The following is a 23,396-nucleotide window of genomic DNA, read 5'->3' as shown; positions in this document are numbered from 1 at the left end:
TTCTCTGTCCCCTTTGGCTCTCTGAGCACTGCCAGTCTGCTGCTCCAGACAGGGTCTGCGCTCCTTGAGCTGTGTGTGCCTGGCTCTGTTGCTGCAGGACAGCCTCTCCACACAGCTTGCTCCTCTTAGCTCTCTCTTCTTGCTCCAGAGAGACCCAGAAAAAAATCCCAGCTCACACAGAGGATGGGGCCTGGCCTCCTACTTCCCTCCCTGGCCTGTCCAACCTGTCAATCAGGCAGAGCTGGTGATGGTTGCTTTCCATTGTCTCTGGGGTCCGTCAGTCTCAGGGCCCTGATTTCTCATGGACCATTCCCCTTTTGATACTTGGAGCTGGCAAACCAAAAACTCCCACAGAGTGTTAATAAAGGGCTAACAGTCCCCTTACACATGGACAGTTCACTTTCCTTACTGGACACATGTCCACACATCCACAGGGAGAAAAAAAAAAAGGAATGATAATTTATAATTTGGTTTGACTGAAAAAATTCAGGAAGATGTGAGCGAAGAGAAAAAAATGCAGCCCAAGTCTGCCCTCAGGAACACACAGAGACTGGAATTTGGCTTCACTTGGAGTGGTATGTAGACTAAGGATATAAAATCCTGGTTAACCGAGATCATGTGTTGTGGTAGGCCTGGCTGGGCTGGAGCAGCCTCTTTCCTATGCCACAGGGGGCCCAGCCCACTGCACCACAGGCTGGGGATGCCGAGGCCGAGCCAGGCCTGCCATACCACATTGGAGATGGGGACTGCTTCAGGCTGTCCAGGCTACTTGTTATCCGGTTTACCCATTTACGTCCCTAGTGTGGAATCTGAAAACACAGCCTTACCTGGTGCCCTCAAATGGCGGCTTCCTAACAAAATATCACCCCACAGACTAAAACACACCCACTGTTTGGAAATCCAGGAAGTAGTCTGAGGGCGGATTCTGCATTTCCCAAATTTGGTACATCAAATCATATCCCTAAATATTTTAATTTAAGATGCTGGTATATTTTTAAATAGTATATTGGATGAGTTCAGCAGTCAATGCATCTGGGATAGGAGAGGTATGTGAACATAGGTAGTTTTTCATCAACTTTCCAACCTTCAACCTGAAGTACAGCAGGGGCCAATCCAGCCCCTTGCTAAAAGTTAGGGCAGCATAAGAGCTACTTTTACTTACACTGGTGGATAATAGCTCCAAAGGAGTCACTCCTTCAGCAGGGACTATCAGAAGTCATATTGCTCTGGCCCTCCCCATCCCATCCCTGACACACTCTCCCCCTACCCTCTCTGGAATATCCCCTACACTCGGAAGCCGGTCCCGTACCCTCTAAACTAGGGGTATCCTGAAGTAGTGCCAAAGATCTAGTTCAATAATGTTTAAGAACAGGAAGTGGCTTATGTATTGCCTCTTCATCCTCTGTTTTTTTTTTAAATGTTATTTTTTAAATTAAAGAAAACCCCCCAAAACTAAAAAAGCCCACTAATAGCATAAGGCATATATCATAGACAAAAACAGATCAGGAGACATTTCTGTAAAACTTGTGTGTAAATATCTTTTTACAGAGATGTAAAACGTGTCAGTGACTGCCATGCTATACCTTAGCTTGAATGTATCAATCTGCTAAGTCAACTCTCAGAGGGGTAGCTATGTTAGTCTGTATCTGCAAAAATGAGGAGTGGCACTTTAAAGACTAAAATTTTGGGGGGCCTAAGCTTTCATGAATAAAACCTACTTCATTAGATGCATGGAGTCCATGTGTATCTGAAAAAGTGATCCACAAAAGCTAATGTTCCAAAAAATCTGTAAGTCTTTACGATGCCACAGGGCTCCTTGTTTCTCTTATGTAAGAACCTTTGCAGCATGGACCATAACTAAAACTTTACATTTAATGTGTACATAAAGATACTACAGAGGACTCAAATCTGAACAGGATTCCAACAGCAACCAGGGACATAAATACTCATTAAAAAGTTAACCGGTTAAACGATATAAATTGTTTAACTATGGAGGGCTAGGGTCCTGTGGCAGGGGCTGCTCTAGGCAGGGGCCCCAAAGATGAGGGTCCTTCCAATCAGTCTGCTGAGCCACAGCTGGGGTGGGGGGAGGAGGAGGAGGAAAGAAGGGGCTGCTCTGGCCAGGAAGGCCTGTCACAGGCTGCTCTGGCCAGGCTGCCCAGGCAGGGAGCTGCTTCCACTGGGCTGCATAGTGGGGATTCTGACAGCGGGGTTTCCATGGGGAGGAGGGGGGAGCAGGCTGTTCCTGACCTCCTCGTTAACTCATTACAAGGTAAGCATGCTATCAGGCTAATGCTTAACAGGTAGCCAATTCAACTTTTACATACCTAATAGCAACCTTTTAAAAACAAAACAACAACAACATAAGGGTCTTGAACATCTCTCCCATTTTTTCTCCACTGTAGGAAACTGCATTTCCACATGATCTAAATGGAAAAGTTTTCTAGTGAAGACTAGAAACACCTAACCTAGGTGTTCTGAGAATACAACTGAAGATGAGCCATGGGTGCACTCCCTACACAAAGCTGCCCATTGTCAGCTCATTGCTGTGCAGTGCTTCCCAGGACTGAATGGGGAAGCCAAATGTGGAGATACTATTTTCATTCCCAAAGGAAGCAAGAAGTTCTGGAAATCACAGAAAAAGAGCATGTTCTCACTAGGGATGTTAAAAACCAAGTAACTGGGTAATCTCAGCAGCTACACAGTTACACACACCTGCAACGCAGGGCCGAAGACTGCTCCCCACGAGCTGGTGCGTGCCACCGGAAGCGCTCCCAGCACATACTGGCTCCTGCCTGCTGGCTGCATTTCTGAGGGTCGGCTGCCGCCCTGCATTGTTGCCGCTGTATCAGCAGCACGGGGCAGCAACTGGCTCCTACCTGTAGCCCGCTCCTACCTGCTGCCCCGGTGCTGCTGTCTCCAATACAGAGCCCGGCTCCTGGATCCCACCCTGCTATCAGGGCTGTCACCCTGCAGGCTCTGATACAGAGTCTACAGCATGTCCACAGGCTCTGATACAGAGTCCACAGTGCAGTGTAACCGTTCATGGTAACTGATAAGCTGCAAAATTAAAACCCTTGATCACTACATTCTTGTGAAAACATGTGCAGTATGGATAAGTCAGGGCAGTGGTCTCCAACCTTTTTACATCCATAATCACTTTTTAAATGTCAGAATAAGCCAAGATCTACCGCCCCAACCTTCCTCCAAGACCCCATCCCTTCCTTGAAGCCCCTCCCTCTCGATTCTCCTCCTCTCCATCACTTGCTATTCCCAGCCCTTATACACTCTACACTGCTGCTTCCCCCCCCCCCCCCCCCCGATTCTTCTGTAAGAAGAGGGTTTTCCAACATTTGGCCTGTCTAGACTGGACCAAATGTCAGAAAAACCCCTTCTTTCGGAAGCCCCCCACCCCCCATGGAATGAGGAATGCAGGGGTTACTGAAAGAGCATGTTTGCTCTTCCATTAAAAAAAACGGGAAGCCCCGGCACGCGCCTCCACTGGGAATTCTGCCACCCCCTCCCACCCCCCCCGGCAAGTTCCCAGCACGCCACAGACCTGGGGGAGGGGAGCAGCCAGCGCACTTCTGGAACCACCAGAAGTGGTGCACAACTGCAGGACTTCCATCCACCCACAGGAAGCCGGCACTACCTCCATTGTTGCTGGAGGTAGATAGTGGGGCTTCTTGGAGGTGGGGAGAAATGGAGGAAGGGAGCCCAAACGCCTTGCGATCAACTGATCGAGCCCTTGCGATCAACCAGTCGATCGTGTTCGACGAGTTGGTGACCATAGAGTTAGGACATGACCCTACAAGGAGTAGATCATAAAAAATTATTGTAAAATAAGTCTGAAAATCCCATCCATTACCTCTGCAACATCCATTTATGACTGCACGCACTCACACCCCTTCCCCACTATTTTGCAGCTTGGTCTCTGCAGTACCTGCTTAGCAGCCATTCAGAAACAATTATAATATATATATATTTAAGACAAAAAATGTACCACCACCCACCATTTAATTGTATACTTGAGGTTTGGTTGACTGACTGTGCTGTCATCCAGGAAAATAGTGGAGCAGGAACTGTATTTCCTTCTCAGTTGCCCAGGAGGATGCTAGAAAATAACATGCAAAAGAACAATGGCAATTATATAACACAAAAATCTCTTTATGAGGAGGTATTACAACTAAGAAGCAAGAGAGAGAAATTGCTCTTTCAAAGTTGGACATGTCTTGCAGAAATTTAGAAATGTCAAAAAAAATCCTATGTAAATAAATATCAAAACTATATTTCCCCACCCAATGATTCTTTCCTTAAAGCACAAAAAGCCAAAAGTAATCTGAACACCTAACTAAGAATTCATTCTGTCACCCCGCCTGCCTTGCCACACATTTTCAGCATCCACATTTAGAAAGAAAACATGAGCAAGTTCTGCACTCCAGTCCTAAATTCAAAAGGAACAGGAGCACGTGCGTCAGTGGAAAAAGGGATTTAGAAATGGATGTGAAACAGGTAATGGAGAGAGTTCAGGGGTGGGAGGGAAGAAGAATAAAACACTGAAGATTATATAATAGAGGGAGAAAGGGGAAAAACAAGGGGAAAATATCTTGGAGAAGAGAAGGTTTAGAGCACAAAGTCCAAAACAAGCCACAAAACATTTCAATATATGAATAAAAGAAAATTAGTCTGACGGAAAAACAAATTAGACACTAAGTAAAACGTCTGAAAACCAAAAGTGACTAACTTAATTTTTTTTTAAACACAAAATTTGCTTTCTGCAAAACTTCAGCCCTGATTCTCCACTATCTGAGCAGCAGTCAGACTTGGTGGAAAATAATGGCCAAAAGAGCCAGTTTGAAATTGAGCAATAGGTAACAAGAGAGCCAGACTCAAGGTCTTCCAATTAGCTGTTTACAAGCAGCTGACATTTGCCCTCCCAGGAAAAAAAAAAAAAAAAAAAAAAGGAAGAAGAGAAATAACCATCTCAGCATCTTTAAGTTAATGACTTTCCAGTTTTCTTCCCCAATCTGTTATTTCTGCATGGTAGCATGACTAAGGAGATGAGACTTGGGTCAGCAATATTATAGATACACTATGCCAGCGTTTCCCAAACTATGGGCCGCGGCCCGGGCCTCAGCATGGCTGGTGGCTGCCGGCAGGGGCGGCCTCAGGCCAATTCGGGCCCCGCGCCCCTGAACCCGGAAGTGCCAGCTGGGTCTCTCCCCCGGTTCTGCCTGGTGCGCCCCCCCCTCCCCGCGTGTCCTCCCACCCTGCCCCCAGAGCGTCCCCGCTGTGCGCGGCTCCTCCTCAACGCCTGCTGCTGCCCATGTGCGGCGTTTCACGTGGGCGGGGAGGACGCCCGGGCTTGACGTGACGTCACGGCCCGAGACTTTAAAAGTCTTCGGAGGCACGTGGCGGGACCACGCTGGCTCGGGATGCCTCTGGCCCCGCAATGTGGAAGACAGACGGTAGGGAACGGGCTTGCGCGGAGGTGAGGAGGAGGTGGAGGCGGCAGCGGCGGGCTTGCGCGGAGGGGGAGGAGTGGAAGGAGAAGGGGCTTGGGAGGGGAAGGCCCCAAGGGACAGGGTGCAGGAAAGACAGACAAATGCCAGGGGGCCAAGTGCAGACAATGAGGGAAAGGAGTGGAGGTGTCAGTGGGAGGGGGGACAGGGTGATGCTGGGAGGGGAGAGGAGAGGAGAGGAGAGGGGAAAGGCATTGGGGGCTGGAGGAGGAGATGCTGGGAGAAGGCTTGAAAGAAGGGGTGGGGATAGAGCAAGTGATGTATGAGGGCACAGAGGGGCAGAAGGGGATGGGGCAGAGAGTGCTGAGGGGGTGGGTATCAGGGAAAGAGAGGGCAAAGGGGGCAGGGGCAGTAAGGGAAGGGGGAGGCACCAGGAGAGTGCAGGGCTAAGGGAAGGTGCAGGTGCCAGGGGATTCTGGGGTGAGGAGGAGGGGAGAGCTGGCCACCGGAAGCAGCACTGGATGGGGGAATCGGGGCAGGCTGGGGAGACTGGGAGGCCGGTGGAAGCAGGGCTGCCGGGGGGTGCGAGGTTAGGGGTAGGGAGCTGGCCGGGGAAGATGGGGGCGGGGAGAAGAAGCAGCCTCTGGAAGGAGGGCTGGATACAGGCAGTGGGGCTGGCCAAGGGAGATTGGGAGGAGAAGTGGACCTGGCTGCCCGGGAGAGGGTTAAGGGAAATGGGACTGGCCAGTGGCACAGCGGGGGGAGCAGGGCGGAGGAATGAATCGGCCTGCGGGGAGTGGGACTGACCTGGCCATATGTAGATCTTGGGACGCTGCCCCTGTTTCCCTCTTGCCCCCCGCATGAGTTAGTCCAGCCCGGGGATTCTATTGTCCCCCCCCCACACACACCCCTCGAGTAGTTGCGAACTGTCTGGCTGGTAGACACACACATGCAGCCTGAGCACATTTACCAGCCAGGCAGTTCGAAACTACAAACTGATACATCTAATAATAATACAACTTACCTAATGAGAAAATACCAGACACGTTATATGTCTGGTATTTTCTCAGTTTGTTTTTTATGTGTTTATATTTTTGGGCTGCAAAAAGCAGTATTGGAAAAAAAAGGGTTACAGCTAAAGTAAAACGTTTGGGAAACCCTGGTCTAACCAGCTTTGTCTGTCTGTCTTACAGTCCATTTATCCAATCCATATTCCTTAACTTGCTGGAAAGAATATTGTGGGCAACCATATCAAAAGCTTTGCTAAAGCTGGCACTGGGGGTTTTGGGAGGACCAGAAACAACTTATTTGAATATTCATCATTTTATTAATGAATATGCAAATGAACATTACCGGTCCTCCAAAAGTTTGTGAATGGATTTACTGGTCCCCGTGTCAAAAAGTTTGGGAACCCCTGCACTATGCCAATTTGTACCAGCTGAGGATATGGCCCAGGGTATGCTGACTCCCACCTCAGCGCTCCTTTCCCTAGTCTATGCAATGTGCCCTAGATCTACAAGTGCACCTCTAGCACTCCATTATTGCAATCTAGTTCTAAAATGAAGACTTAATACCTTAAAATAAGAAAAAGTATGTCTACACTAGCCCCCTAGTTCGAATTAGGGAGGCTAATGAGGGAGACTGAAATTGCAAATGAAGCGCGGGATTTAAATATCCCGCGCTTCATTAGCATGTTCCTGGGTGGTCGCCATTTTGGAAATTGACTAGCGCGGAATAACTGCCTGCGTCTATACGCGACAGAGAAGGGCGATTCCGAAATAAACCTCTTACTTCGAATTACCAGTGTAGACACGGGCAGTTCTTCCGGGCTAGTCAATTTCCAAAATGTCGACCACCTGGGAACATGCTAATGAAGCGCGGGATATTTAAATCCCGCACTTCATTTGCAATTTTGGTCACCTTCATTAGCCTCCCTTGTTCGAACTAGGGGGCTAGTGTAGACCTACCCTTACTTATGGAGCTTCTTTGGTAACATGCACTACTTCAACTCTAGTGATAAAAATTGCAGGTATCTCCTGTCCCGTTTTCTCTCTATGTTTGGGTAAAAGCATTAGAAGACTTTTGCAACTTGGAAAACATCAGGTTCTTATGATGCAATTCTTAGGAAGTCTTTGTTCAAGATATCAAAGCTTCCCTGCCCACTCAGTCAAGGCCCCTGACATCAGCTATATATTTTCAGGATATTCTAACATTTTCTTGGAAATTTTAGAAAGGGTGCAAAATCTGGTACAAAAGCACAAAATTAGCTGCAATATTAACAAAACTCCAAAATACCTGGAAGTTTAGAAATACATTTGTCATTAATCTGGGGACTTTTAATTCAAGCTATTAACATATGTAATAGTTTAAAAAGTGAAAGTACTCAGTAATACTACTGTAAAATATCTTATTTGGTATCACAGGAAGTGGAAGAAATGACTAAGCTTTATGTGACGTACAACTTTTAGCCTATCAGCTGCTATTTCATATTTCTATATTAGGCTCTTCAATGCATTTCACATTCATGATGTTCACCAGAATATCTGATTCATTTGAAGTGGCTTTTATTTAATATGTGAACAAAATGAACATATGTAGACAGAACAGTATCACTAACTCCCCCCTTCCATAAAAAGGAAAGGCTTTGAAAAAAAATATAGTTATACTTTTTATATTTCCTCTGTGAAAAGACACATTTGGTTCCACATTCTGTCATCATGGTCTATGTAAGTGGTCATTGGAAGGCACAGAGCCTTGCCAATAAGCTAACTACTTGTCTATAGAGCTCGCTTGGAATTTTTTTTAATTGAACTATTTTTGTTAGTGCTGATTTACTGAAACAACATTAAGCGGGAATGTAAATGTTTCTACTAACTTTTTTCAGGAAAGGTTTGCAGTTTTTGAAAAGATAAAAAAAGGAGAGATAGAGACCCTTACTGAAGAACAGCGAATACCTTACTGATTGGAGTGCTCATCTGCAATGTGAGAGATTTGTTGGGGTATATTAAAATTAATAGGCCTGAAATGGCCTTTGCATTAGTGGTTCAGGAGTCAGCCACAGCATTACTCTTAAACATGACTTTTCATTTTGTTTTTTGTAGTTTCAGAATATAGATTAAAGGTCTGGTCAAGACCAGTATTATCCTTTGATGTATAAACATGCTCGCTCTCTCTCGCTCTCTCTCGCTCTCTCTCGCTCTGTTCTGTAGCCTAGGAAACCAGATAAGTATGGAGTTGCTCTATTTTGTTAGGTCTCTTGCTTATCCTCCTTGGCTCTGCATAACATATCTTCAGGGTCAAATTCCTTGTAATCTCTGTATGTAACTGTTAGTTTGTAGTATAAAAGTGTTGATTCAATTAGAAATTATATAAATAATAATTATATAATTGTATTCATTATTTACTTATTAATATGCATTTTATGGGAGTAAACACTACTAAATAAGGTTTAGGAAAAGTAGTGACAGACGTGTGAATTAACATTCTAAAATAGATAAAAGGTTCTAACTACTGCCAACTTGTGTCCATTCGGACATTGTGTTGAATGTCTGAGGTAAATGCATGTGGGCAATAAAGCAATTCCTTTTACCCCATCCACGCCTGGGGCACCTATTTCTTCTCTAATAAGATTCACATTTAAGTCAGTATCTGACTCAGACAGAGCTGGATCTGAACCTGAGTTTCAACATCCCAGATGATTACCCTAAAAACTAAACTACTGGCTGTTTATCAGTGAGGAACAGTCTCTTTTTTTTTTAAGCAAAAATCAGAAAGTATCAGTTCTGTCCTGATGCTGACCAGAACATTTTTCAAAATCTCAAGAGTTTTTATGACATAGGAAAACAGTTTCTGGGCCAGATTAGCGGTCTACATGTGAAAGTTACCCTTGAACAAGATATGATGTGAATTGGCAGAGAAATAACTACTGTCTTAGGACTCATCTAGTATGAATTGCAGAGGCAAAGTAGTTCACTACAACCCAAAAGGAAGAAAACTGTCCGGGCAATAGCCAATGAGCCCTAAAACACATCTATCCAATATTATGATCAATTACATCCATTGGAATGGGGCAAATCTGCATCCAAAAGTGGTACCCTCATAACTGAATGTGATGTGGCTCCAAACAGTCCTATCACATAAAAATCTTAAAACCAAATAATGATATTGTGGAGGAAAAACATTCCAGAAAGAAGCCTTTTCCTTTCTATTATGACAAGCAGCTTCTGAACAAGGGAGGTAACACATCTACCCAGAGTTTGTGTCCTCTTGACTGTTCCCTATAACAAGCAACATTTTCAAATGTGATCTCCAATTTTGGGTGCCCAACATTAGGAATCTGAAGTCCAATTTTTAGGAGGTGTTGAACACCCTCAGCTACCTCAGCTGGAATTCAGATTATTTGATATCCCTGAAAATCAAACCCTAAGGCCGTGGTTACCAACCTGGAGATCGGGATCTACTGGTAGATTTTGAAGCTTCTAACAGGTGATCCTGACTGGTGTGGCCAACAGATTATCAAGCCCAGCACTTCAGCTACCCCACCTCAGCCCACTGAACATCTCCTGCATTTTGCTTTGGAGCTGTCTCTTCCCACCCCCAGGAGCCTCCTGCTTTCTGTGCAGGGCAGGGGAAGGGAAGGAGGGGGCACTGTCGTCTAGATGCCCCCTCTCCCACGCTGTATCCTATCTCCACAGAACAGAGAGGGGGCACAACAGGGCTTGAGATGGAGTTTTCTGGCTGCTTTTGGGAATGGTGCAGGGCCAGAGCATGGGTGAGCCCCTGCCTTAGCCCTGCTGCACCGCCACTCAGGAGCCACCTGCGGTAAGCAATGCCCAGCTGGTGCTAACATCCCAAAACCCTGCCCCTGTCATGAACCCCCTTCTGCAACCCAAGCCCAAAGCATCCCTGTATCAAAATACCCCCCCACCGGAGCCTGCACGTAGAACCCCCTCTGGTACCCCAACTGCCTGCCCCAGCCTGGTGAAAGTGAAGGAGGATGGAGTGAGCAAGGGCAGAGCCTCACAGAAGGGACACAAAGGAGGTGGGGCAAGGGTATTTGGGTTTGAGGTAGATCTTGAATTACACTGAAATTCAAAATGTGATCTTGTGCTTTAAAAGGTTGGCGACCACTGCCCTAAGGTATAAAGTTGAGCTCTCCTCAACTGAGGCATCCCTAAAATCAGAGGCCACTTTTGAACATTTAGGCCACTTGCCCCTCATGTTCTGAAGCATATGAAGCACAGCTAATTCCCACGGATTGGTTACCAGTCTATCAGTTTCTACCCCTGTAGATATGTGTATTTTTCAGTAAGAAAGAAACCGCTGTCAAGAAAATTTGTCAGCTTTACAATTTATGAGAAGGATTTAGTTAACATACATTAAGGCAGAATACTGATATTTATGTATGTTAGGAAGGATTACCTTAAGCACTAATGGAATCCTAGTGAACACTTTTTCCTCTCCTACATAAAAAGAGCAGTTTTAACTTTGTGGATGGCTTTTTCATTGCACCACCTCTGTCTTCCATTTAACTCTTCATCAAAGTAAAGTCTGGCAAATAGTCTTTGTATGTAACACCATTTAAAAAAAATCAGCAAGTGAATAAAACAAAGTGAAAGGGGTAGCAGTTTTTCCAGAAACGCCCATGTTAATTCTATTGTGATTTTTTTCCAATGTTTTAAAAGTGTGAATTAATGTTGGCGTATGTCCAAGTAGAACAATCCTGGATCTTCATGGCTCTGACAAAAACTCAAGTTAGCAAATCTCCACAGCCTTTTTTCAAAACGACTGTCAATAGTGAACCAGCTGCTGTGGCCATTCCAGGTTTCCCCACTATATCCCTTAGCAGTTCTGATATCATTTCTTTAACTATCTCTCACTGAAAGTCACTGTTGTACTCAAAATAAGAAGAGCTCAAGCACAAGGATCACTGAACCCTGTTAATCTTTCATCTTTTTTATTTATTTGCCTTGGTTCTGAGTAAGTGTAGCAAGCAGTAAGCAATGCATTCATACAGTACACACACTACTAATGTCTTGTCAACATTGTAGTGCCAAGCAGTTGCTTCTCTAGCCAGAAATGACATTTTACACAAGGAAATGATTTGACTGGTGTCCCACGGTTATCTGAAATCTTTAATTTTCATACACCTGGAGTTGCAGCTCAGTCCCACACAGATTTGATGGTTTGTCATGCACTGTACTCTTATACTTATCATAAACCACACTGGAGCATGCTGTCAGCCTTAAAAGTATTCATTTAAAATCCTTTTAAAAAATGAATACCACATATTTTTAAAGTGTCTTTATTTTTCTTTGGAATACAAAATAGGAAATAATAAACAACACGGGCACACTCACATACATATAAATGCCTCCTGGGTCAGTAGGGGAGAAAGAGGATTTCTCTCAAAGTTTTGGCAAGGTTTTGTAGTAACTATAAAGTCACAACGTGGGCTGAGATTTTGTGCTGCTCCACTAATGGTATGTTTCTACTGACTGCAGCATATTCAGACACATCCAAGATACAGCTAAACGAATGCTTGCTTGGCTAAGAGTAAAAGCTGCAGCAACAGTGGCAAGTATGTAAAGTCAGAGGTTGCCGTCTTTGCTTTTGACAGAAGAATTCTCCTCCTGCTGTGATGGGCTTGTAGGGTCCCATTATTCTACTTTACCCCTAAAGCTGTAAGTGGGCCAGGATCAAGGTGAAAAATCACACCCAGAGGATGCGTCTACACTGGCACAGTTTTCTGTTATAAGTATTTCCGGAAAAAGCGCGTCTACATTGGCAGGATGCTTTTCCGGAAAAAGTGCTTTTCCGGAAAAGCGTCCGTGCCAATGTAGACGCACTTTTCCGCAAAAAAGCCCCGATTGTCATTTTCGCAATCGGGGCTTTTTTGTGGAAAAGAAATCTGTGCTGTCTACACTGGCCCTTTTCTGGAACAGTTTTCCGGAAAAGGACTTTTGCCCGAATGGGAGCAGCGTAGTTTTTCCAGACGATTTTACAGTAGATCGTCAGTGCTTTTCTGGAAATTCAAGGGGCCAGTGTAGACAGCTGGCAAGTTATTCCGGAAAAGCGGCTGATTTTCCGGAATAAGTAGCCAGTGTAGACACAGCCATAGTGAGTGATGCAGTGACAAAGCAAGTCAGAAGCTGTGCTGTGTCTGGACTATGAAGGACCCAAAGAAAAAATAAGGTTTGGACTAATGTGCCCACTGGCAGTTATTCAGCACATATTGGTAAATTTACAAGAAACCAGTACTTTTCATTGTTATAAAATGATGTTCAAAGCTAATTTTAATGCAAACTATTCTGATATACAGATAAACTATAGAAACTAGTATTTTAGGAGAAAAATATTTGCTGGTACCGGTGTTGCTAAGTCTCACAATTTTATCATAAGCCTTGCCATACACTGTTGTTGTTTTTTAAAAAAACCTCAGCTCTTGTGATTACATAAGAAACACTGGTATTTTTAAAGTAAATTTTTGACCTCATGGTGGTACAGAAAAGCTTGCAAATGTGATCCAAGTGCACATTAAATCCTGAAAAACCAGAAGGCCTATAAAAAGAATCTCTCAATTCTATGTTATTTACAAATCTCATTATTTAATGGGACTTTACTTATGCATTCTGAATATTTGGGCTTGCTAATATTGTTGGTTATACTGGTGAAAATCCCTGATCCATTACTAGGTGCTATGGAAATACAAAGCATGATAGTGAAGTTCCTAATCTTGTACCGAAATCAGTCAACTGGAGTTTTGCTCTTAATACCAATGAAAGTAGCTATACCATAGATTTATTTGAAAAGAACAGAAATAAGAAAAAGGTAAAGGATAAATATTAAGACATCTAACTACTCCAACATTTACCATATATTAAATATATGTTCTACTATGCATGCCATCAGTTTAGACAGAATAGCTTTTTCATAAATAATGGTGATATTCTACAGACTCTCTACATAATAGAAGCTTACACACTGCAAAGAGGTTTTTAATAGGGATGTAAATGGTTTAACTGGTAAGCCTCACCCTTAATCAGTGAGGCTTACCTGTCCTAGTTAACTTTGTAAGGGTTGGAGCATCTTCCCACCACCGGTGTAGGCAGGGGGCTGTTCCAGCTCTGCAGGGCTCTCCACAACATCCCCTGTCAGAGGCAGATCTGGCCGCACTTCCTGGGAGCTGGCTGCAGAGCCCACAGCAAAGCCACCTCCCTGGGAGCAGTCGGCAGCAGCATCTGCCATCCCTGTTCCTGGAAAGGTTTCGCTGTGGACTGCAGTATAAAGCTTAAATCAGTATTTAAGCTTTTTACTGCAGAGACCACAGTATGATTTTTAGCAGTTACTGGGTTACATTTTTAAAGAAATGTTTGCATCCCTAGTTTTTAAGTCTGAATTTTCCATAAAAAGATCAATCTGAAGTAATATTGTAACTCACTAGCACAGTATGTCTCTGTTCTTTCTAGTACCTAATGCACATATACAGGTGTGTGTGAATACTACTAAATCCAAGCTAAAGCATCTGGTCTTGTAGCTCAAATAGCAAAGATTCATGCTTTTACATACTGAGGTCCCAAAGTTCAATCCCCAGGGGTAACATTACACTCTCTCACACAATGATTTACTTACAAAGACTCTTAGTCCTGCATAATACCAACAACAATAAAGAAAGCTGCATAGGGAGACATTTTCACTTACGTGGTTTATATAGAGACTCTTGCGTTTTTCTCTCACTGCAAAAACATAAAATGTAAATAGAAATATTATATGACTGCATTTGTCTCAGTTAAGCTTCTCTTACATATCTTCCTACTTTTGATTGCAAAATAGTATATGTGTAACACTAACCAAATTCACTCATTTGAGCACAGAAATAACACCTCTCACACTTACACACTTAAAAGCATTTAAATTCTGCATTGTTCTAGCTGATAAATTCTCATCTGCTTGGATATTTCACTAAGACTGCATGCACTGGAACTGCCTCCTAAAATCACTTGGTGCAACTCTACAGCCATTACTCATGTTGAGTAGTTAGTCTGAAGACAATGGAACTACTCAAGTGAATAAATCCTAAATAACAAGAGTGAATACTGCATGATAACTGATAGCAAACAAAATGTTTACAACCAAAGAAGCAAGTTTAAATAAACTTTAATGGTAAGACAAACGCTTGTTACAACTGATTCTATAGCCTGGCCTAATTTTTGTCAATATTTTTCTTAACTCCTTCCTTAGCCAACCTGTGGAGCTGTGTTCATCAACTATGATATTCAGGGTATTCACACATACAACCTCCTCACTTTTTCTTCACAGATAAGATTACTTGGTTATAAAACCTCAAACATTTGTTCACCATCCAAACAAGTCTAGGGCAGATTATCCCACCAATTTGGAACTCTTGTTTTGCTCACTCACTGTATTGGATTGAAAACATATGGTGATGGGAATCCTGAGTGACTAATAACCTGCTTGAACTTCTGCTGAAATGCTGTTCTATTCTAAATCTCCAAGCAGAGTGTTATTCCACCAAGTAAGTAAACAATACATTTAAGGAAATATCTACCATCCTTTAGTTACTTAACATCTGATCAAAGTATTTATCTGTTGCATAATACAGTGTAAATGAGGTAAATCATTTTCACAAGCTGCAGGCAGATACTTTACCAAGCAACTTTCACAATTATTAAAATTGGCACAGTTTATTCTGTATTTCATCAAAACTTTATTTGCACACAATTAAATATGTAGTAGCATCTCTTTGTCCTCTACCTTCACACTGCATGTTGTGGCATGCAACAAAATTAGTGACAAAACACACCTCTGACTCCCATGTCAATATTCCAGTTTATCAGCTTTTACTGAACCCTACTTTTCTTTTTCCATGTTCATACACCCTCCAAATCATTTGAAGCCTTCACCATTGTATGATCCCCTGGTTACCGAAGGACTGCACTTATTGCTGGTTCACCCATGCCATTTACCCTATTCCAATCCTGGTTGGTTGGAAACCGACACACCCCTCTACAGATTGTCTCTCTTTGTAAGACCCAGATAGATTTTTTTTCCCCCTTCATCTTTTCCTAAAGGAAGTAAACTTCACTGAACTTGATTCTCCAGTTAGCAATCAGGGATGTAAACATATTGTTTAATAGTTAACTGATTAAAGAGGGCTGAGTGATGACGGCCGTTCCAGCCCACTGAAGCGCACCCCACCCCAAACTGGTGCTGGGCTGGAAGACCCCCATCACAGAAAAGGGATGTTCCAGCCTTGCCAGAGCAGCCCCTGCCTGTTGCAGGTCACAGAGCTTCATAGGCAGGAGCTACTCTGGAGAGACACATACTGGCAGCTCCTCCATGCTACCCCAAATGCTTCTCCTTGCCCTGTCCTGCCCTTCTCACCTTTCACCCCCAGAACCAGGCTCTCTCTCCATCACCCTTGCCTAGCCACCCACTCTTACAGCCCTGCTCAGCTGGCAGGTGGAGGATGGTGGAGAGAGCAGAGTTATGAAGAGTGGGAGCGGAGTAGAGAGAGGAAGAGTGGAGGGTGGGGCAGAGCAAGGGGCAAGGTTTTAGGGGAAGAGGCAGAGTAGGGGGCAAGAGTAAGGTCTGGCACTCAGTGTCAGGTTTTCAAAAATTATGAAGTTGGCCACCCTAATCACACTAGGAATCACAGCCGGTACAGAAGACGGCAAAGCCACTTCCCCTAGCTTTTCACCACCAGTGTCCTTGTGCAGAGGGAATTCTTCACCAGCTGCCCAAGCACACTTTGCACTGCTTACATGATATAGTGTCCTTGGGCAAACCATAGAAGTGGATTCCATTCTAATTAACAATCATTTGGTATCCCCAGATCCTTAGTTACAACACAAATAGCTGGGTTCAAGAGTGGAGTGGTTTAAGATGAAATTAAGCTGAACAGACTCAGAGTCACAGTTTAGACATTCAGACTAAGTCCCTGTTCATTTTTCTATTACTTCCCCCATATTTTTACAAAAACTTGCATCCTGGGTGGATTGTGTCAGGCATACTAACATATGGGAGAGCTGCCAGAATTTCTTAATTGTCTTTACATTTTAAAGCAAAACAACCTGTTCCCATTTTAAAAAAGATTCAAGTTGTTAAAAATGCATTTTTAGTACAGTAGGATGAATTAATTATCCAGAATTAAATTGAGGTAGGTTTTTTTTTTTATTATTGTACTTAGTATTCCTTTGTGCAATGTGCACAGGCAGTTTTAATGGTAGACTTCAAAAGGATAAAAGGCAATACCCCTAGGTTAATAATTACACTTCAATCAAAGCCTCTCATGTATTGAAGAGTTCCTAAATAATTTAGTACAGGAATAAAACTACATTTCCTCTTGTTAGAGGAAAAATGGAATTGACTGGTATGGTTCGGTGGGCTGGTCTACATAAAAACAGAGCACAGTTGTTTTATTCCTCCTCATCCCATAAACTGGGGTTTCCTTTGAAGACAGCTATTATACCAGCACTGTTGAATTTAGCAAGTAAAATAGGACCTAATGTAAGTGATGGACGTAGGCAGCTCTATCTAACTGATGAAAAGGGAGATTTCCAATACACTCAAGTGGCAATCAGTCAAATATTGCCTAATTATTACAGGAGGAAAAATTACTTTATTGCAGTGTCTGGCTTTTAAAATCCTCAATGAACCACAGCCTTCACATTAAACTCAGTGTACAGTACACATGCACGCATGCATGTACACAGTTTGTTTCCAGTCCAACTTACAGCCCATCCAGAAAGCCTTATAAGTAGTACTAAAATAAGTTAAAGATATCGAAGATATCTGGACAGGATCAGAGGGACGTGACGTGACAAGACAGGGTCATTGGGTGAGCAGGTTGGTGGAAATGCAACATCTTATTTGCATATTCATTACTTGCATAATAAATATGCAAATCTGCAAATAAAATGTTAGTAGTCCACCAAAAGTTTGTGAATGGGTTTGTCGGTCCGTGATATAAAAAGAAATGTGAGGACCACTGAATTAGCCTACTGAAATATTATTGTTCTGGGCACCACGACCAGTAGTATTTGAAGGACAGTGATTTATTTGGCAAGCAAATAAAAAGGTCACTTGTTTTTTCATCATTATCAAATCAAAAGGTTGATGAGGAGGTTTTATCTCTCTGCTGGTAAATGATTGAGGCCATTCAACAAGGTTGACATTGTTTTGTGAGAAAAAATAAATCACTTTCTTTTCTCTAAATTGTAAGGAACTGCATAACTAACTGGGCTGATTTTGTAAGTTATTTGTCATTTTTTAAAGTTTCTCATAGCCTCCACATTACAAAAAGACTTAGCTTTTTATATTTCATAGAATCATAGAATCATAGGACTGGAAGGGACCTCGAGAGGTCATCGAGTCCAGCCCCCCGCCCTCAAGGCAGGACCAAGCTCCACCTACACCATCCCTGACAGATGTCTATCTAACCTGTTCTTAAATATCTCCAGAGAGGGAGATTCCACCACCTCCCTTGGCAATTTATTCCAATATTTGACCACCCTGACAGTTAGGAATTTTTTCCTAATGTCCAATCTAAACCTTCCCTGATGCACTTTAAGCCCATTACTCCTTGTCCTGTCCTCAGAAACCAAGAGGAACAAATTTTCTCCTTCCTCCTTGTGACACCCTTTTAGATATTTGAAAACCGCTATCATGTCCCCCCCTTAATCTTCTTTTTCCAAACTAAACAAGCCCAGTTCATAAAGCCTGGCTTCATAGGTCCTGTTCTCTAGACCTTTAATCATTCTTGTCGCTCTTCTCTGTACCCTTTCCAATTTCTCCACATCTTTCTTGAAATGTGGTGCCCAGAACTGGACACAGTACTCCAGCTGAGGCCTAACTAGTGCAGAGTAGAGCGGCAGAATGACTTCACGAGTTTTGCTTACAACACACCTGTTGATACAACCTAGAATCATATTTGCTTTTTTTGCAACAGCATCACACTGTTGACTCATATTCAACTTGTGGTCCACTATGACCCCTAGATCCCTTTCCGCCATGCTCCTTCCTAGACAGTCGCTTCCCATCTTGTATGTATGGAACTGATTGTTCCTTCCTAAGTGGAGCACTTTGCATTTCTCTTTATTAAACCTCATCCTGTTTACCTCTGACCATTTCTCTAACTTGCTAAGGTCATTTTGAATTATGTCCCTATCCTCCAAAGAAGTTGCAACCCCACCCAGTTTGGTATCATCTGCAAACTTAATAAGCGTACTCTCTATCCCAATATCTACATCATTGATGAAGATATTGAACAGTACGGGTCCCAAAACAGACCCTTGAGGAACTCCACTTGTTATCCCTTTCCAGCAGGATTTAGAACCGTTAACAACAACTCTCTGACTACGGTTATCCAGCCAATTATGCACCCACCTTATCGTGGCCCTATCTAAGTTATATTTGCCTAGTTTATCAATAAGAATATCATGCGAGACCGTATCAAATGCCTTACTAAAGTCTAGGTATATGACATCCACCGCTTCTCCCTTATCCACAAGGCTCGTTATCTTATCAAAGAAAGCTATCAGATTAGTTTGGCATGACTTGTTCTTCACAAACCCATGCTGGCTATTCCCTATCACTTTATTACCTTCCAAGTGTTTGCATAGAATTTCCTTAATTACCTGCTCCATTATCTTCCCTGGGACAGACGTTAAACTGATCAGGCTGTAGTTTCCTGGGTTGTTCTTATTCCTCTTTTTATAGATGGGCACAATATTTGCCCTTTTCCAGTCTTCTGGAATCTCCCCTGTCTGCCATGATTTTTCAAAGATCATAACTAAAGGCTCAGATACTTCCTCTATCAGCTCCTTGAGTATCCTGGGATGCATTTCATCAGGACCTGGTGACTTGCTGACATCTAACTTTCCTAAGTGATTTTTAACTTGTTCTTTGTGTATCCTATCTTCTAAACTTACCCTCTCTCTGCTTGTATTCACTACATTAGGCACACCTCCAGACTTCTCGGTGAAGACCGAAACAAAGAAGTCATTGAGCATCTCCGCCATTTCCAAGTTCCCTGTTACTGCTTCTCCCTCCTCACTAAGCAGTGGGCCTACCCTGTCCTTGGTCTTCCTCTTCCTTTTAATGTATTTATAAAAGGTCTTCTTGTTTCCCTTTACGCCTGTAGACAGTTTGATCTCATTTTGTGCCTTTGCCTTTCTAATCTTGACCCTGCATTCCCATGTTGCTTGCCTATATTCATCCTTTGTTAGTTGTCCTAGTTTCCATTTTTTATACAACTCCTTTTTTATTTTGAGATCATGCAAGATCTCCTTGTTAAGCCAAGCTGGTCTTTTGCCATATTTTCTATCTTTCCTACACAGCGGAATTGTTTGCTTTTGGGCCCTTAACAACGTCCCTTTGAAATACTTCCAACTCTCCTCAGTTGTTTTTCCCTTCAGTCTTGCTTCCCATGGGACCTTACCTACAAGTTCTCTGAGCTTATTTAATAAAACAATGATAGTAGAGTGGATCAAATATTTTGAAACATGATTTTTAATGACTTTTTTCATCACTTCAACCAGCTCTAAAAACAATACTTGCATTCAATTAGTACTTTGCACTTTCATAATACCACTGATGTAAGGGTCACCACAGCCAAGTTACAGATTGCCAAACCTAGGAAAGGATGCCGGGTGATGTGTGTGGTTAAGTGACATACATAAATCTCACAGCAAATCAATGGCAAAGCAACATGCTCCTGGCTTTAAATTAAGGCCCCATTCTGGGCAGATGGAGTCAACAGGCCTCCAGGAGCAGAAGAGTACCCACACACAACCCACTACAGATCTGGGTCTAAATGCATCTTCTCTGAAGAGGACCATTTTAAAAATTACCAGAAAACAAAAATAAAAACTGAAAAAGATGCCACTAGAATTTCTGATACACAAATGTGCACTTAGCTGAATAAAAACTTAGAAAAGCATCACGTATTCAAAAACAATGAGGAGTCCTAGGTTACCTTAAAGACTAATAGATTTATTTGGGCATAAAGTTTAGTGAGTAAAAACCACTCCATCAGATGCATGGAGTGGACCAAGTGACAAAAGTGTTTTTGATCCATGAAAGCTTTTGCTTTAATAAAACTGTCCGTATTTAAGGTGCCACAAGGACTCCTTGCCGGTTTTGGAGATATAGACTAATACAGTTACCCCTCTGATACTTATTTACTCGTACATCTAAAACAGAGTTCATATACTGCCGAAAAAGGAGAACAGAGAACGCACAACGAAATAAACAAAAGAAAATTTGCTTGGAAAATCTGGGTAGAAAATAACGGGCTTTGTATTCATGACTTCACTCAAGCAGGACACATCAAGAGGATCTTTTAAAAACAGACTTAATTTCTGTCAGGTTATATTTGCCTCTCAGTTTAAAAAAATCCGGACAAATAAAAGACACTGTCAAACCATGCTGATCAATAAAAATATTTAGGTTTTCAAAACCCAGAGAGCTCATGTGAACTGTCATTTATATTTTTCAACCTGTATGGGGCCAACATCAGGCTACATCCTCAGCTGGTTTAAACTGCCTTTGGTCCAGCTAAGCTATGTGGATGCACAAGAACTGCAAAGCTAGCTCACTGAAAGACAATTGTACTAAAAGGCAGACACTTCTTAAACCCTTGTACTCGGAGTGGAGCATAGGTCATCTACAAGTCTCCTCCACTTCACTCTGTCTTGACACAAAACCTCTAGCTGACTTCAGGAGTATCCCAGTTGTAGAGAACCATTTTTTTTTTACCTATTAGTATTTGTAGCTCAATTATGTGCTTTGAACTTGCAATTTTCAATACTCTACAGGGCCCAATTCTGTAAGCATTTATTCATGGACCTAACCTAAAGCTACCTGATGTCAATGGAGAGACTGCCACTGACTTAAATGGGCTTTGCTTCAGGCCCTATGTGCACTTCTCTGTATATCCATGGGTCCAAATGATTTCAACATGGTGACTCATTAAATAAGACCTTTAAGGATTATGTCCAACAGATGACTTCAGTCACAAACCAACTCATCCGCATGACTTGATACACGGCAGTAGTCCAATGGGGTCTACTCTACAGGATAATTCACAGGTGTTAACTTCTGCAAGAGCTCAGGTGTTTGCAGGATAGGCAATTTTAACAATCTTGATGTGACAATTAAAAAAAAATTAGTAGGTTAGGATTCAAATAAATTAGAGAGAAGATCAATACCTATATGTCTGATCCTGCAGTCTTTTCACAGGCAAGAATAACTTTGAAGTCAGCTTAGATTTTATTGTTTTGCATAAAGAAAGCAGAATCATACCTTACACAGTGTTTCCCAACCTTTTTGGTACTGATGGCACTGGCAAACCCATTCTCAAACTTTTGGTGGACCAGTAACATTTTATTTGTATATTCATTATGCAAATGATAAATATGCACTTAAAACATTACCAGTCTGCCAAAAGCCCAGCCCCCAGAGTCCCCAGTGCCAGCCCTAGCCCCTAGAGCCCCCTACTCCACAGCACCAGCCACTAACCGCAGAGTACCCTGCACCAACCTCCCTAGTGCCAGCCCCCCATCCCAAATGCCTCAGTGCCAGCCCTCTGCCCCTTAGAATCCCACCACCACCAGATGCCCAGTATCAGCCTCCTCTTTTGAGCCCCACTGCACCCCCCCGAGCCTGCCCCATTGCCAGCCCCCAATATTAGCCTCATCCCCAGAGCCCCTCAGTGCCAGCCCTGCACCCATAGACCCCTCACTACTAGCTCAGCCTCCAGCATCCCCCAGGACTAGCCCTGCCCCTGGAGCCCCCAGTGCCTACCGCACCCCCCTCACCTAGTCTTGCAGTGCTGCCCACATCTCAGAGGCTCTAGGGTCCTCCTCCCACCACAGCTGTTGGGAGAGGCATGTCCTCCCCTCCTCTCAGCTGGGCAGGGACAAGGTCTCCTCCAGCCTCAGAAGAGTGACTCCCCGCACAGCAGGAGGGCCGCATGGCGCAGTCTCCTCCCGGCCATGGAAGAGCGCTTCCCTACATGGCAGTAGGGCCACGCAGAGCAGCTCTGTGCTGCTCTCCAGCTGCATGGACCCCCTGCTCTCCAGACCCCACCCCTGCCAGCGCTCAACAGCCGCTGCGGCCCAGCAGCTCGAGGTCCGCCCAGCAATTGGGAACTGTTGCCTTACCATGCATTAGTTACTAATAAAAAACCACTGAGTCAGAGTATATCAACATAGGTTCAATTTACATGAACTAACAATCTGGCCAATTACGTGTAGCCACACCTATCTGCCATTGTTGTGTCTTGTTCTCCTGAAGCATGGCAAAACATCCAAACAAAACAAAAACAAAAAGCCTCCCACCCCACTTTATATTTAAGTCTTTGGCTGATATCAGAGACAATCAATTCAACTAAACTGCCCAAGAGATTACCGCATGAAAAGTTTAGAAATAATCTGAACACAGAGAAAACTGTAGTAAATCCAGTAACCTACCATCTGTTTGAGATTTACTGAGGAATATTGTGCTGGCCCGTGGGTGATCCGATGGATTGAATTCCATATTCAAATCTTGAAAGGAAGAAACAAAGTTACAGTACATTAATGTTTATGCAACAAGCAGATTTTCTTTTTATTAAAACTGACCGATTAATTTGTTTTACTGTAACTTTTTTATATGCAATCTTGAGGCCCAGTCTTGAAGCCCTTAGTCACACAAATGGTCCCCAGAGGAATCAGGACTGTTTGCATCAGAAAGGGGATGCGGCCTTCAGTGTAATGGTTTCTACGGATTGATGCAAGACAAGCAGCTTTTAAAAGTGTGTATTACAAAGTCAAGAGTTGTACATTTTTCATTCTTTTCCTTTGCACATCCCAAAGCTTTTGCCAAGTGCAGTAATAGAGCTTTCTGCATATAATATAGGAAAATTAGATA

General features: G+C 43.2%; 1 protein-coding gene across 11 annotated transcripts in view; it reads right to left on the bottom strand.

The window, feature by feature from the left end:
- CCNY (cyclin Y) overlaps nucleotides 1–23,396 on the bottom strand; it is a 171,747-nt gene that overhangs the window by 33,437 nt on the left and 114,914 nt on the right. For all 11 annotated transcript variants that reach the window (XM_006133021.3, XM_075922696.1, XM_075922695.1 and 8 more), the window contains 3 exons: nucleotides 22,958–23,032; nucleotides 14,163–14,197; nucleotides 4,014–4,114 (listed from right to left, as the gene is read on the bottom strand). In XM_006133021.3, coding sequence (XP_006133083.2) covers nucleotides 4,014–4,114; nucleotides 14,163–14,197; nucleotides 22,958–23,032 — 211 coding nt within the window. The remainder of the gene's footprint in view (nucleotides 1–4,013; nucleotides 4,115–14,162; nucleotides 14,198–22,957; nucleotides 23,033–23,396) is intronic.

This window comes from Pelodiscus sinensis, chromosome 2, assembly GCF_049634645.1.
Source record: "Pelodiscus sinensis isolate JC-2024 chromosome 2, ASM4963464v1, whole genome shotgun sequence".
Classification (NCBI taxonomy): domain Eukaryota; kingdom Metazoa; phylum Chordata; order Testudines; family Trionychidae; genus Pelodiscus; species Pelodiscus sinensis.
The sequence above is the reverse complement of the archived record's forward strand: the minus strand, read 5'-3'. Positions and strand labels throughout refer to the sequence as shown.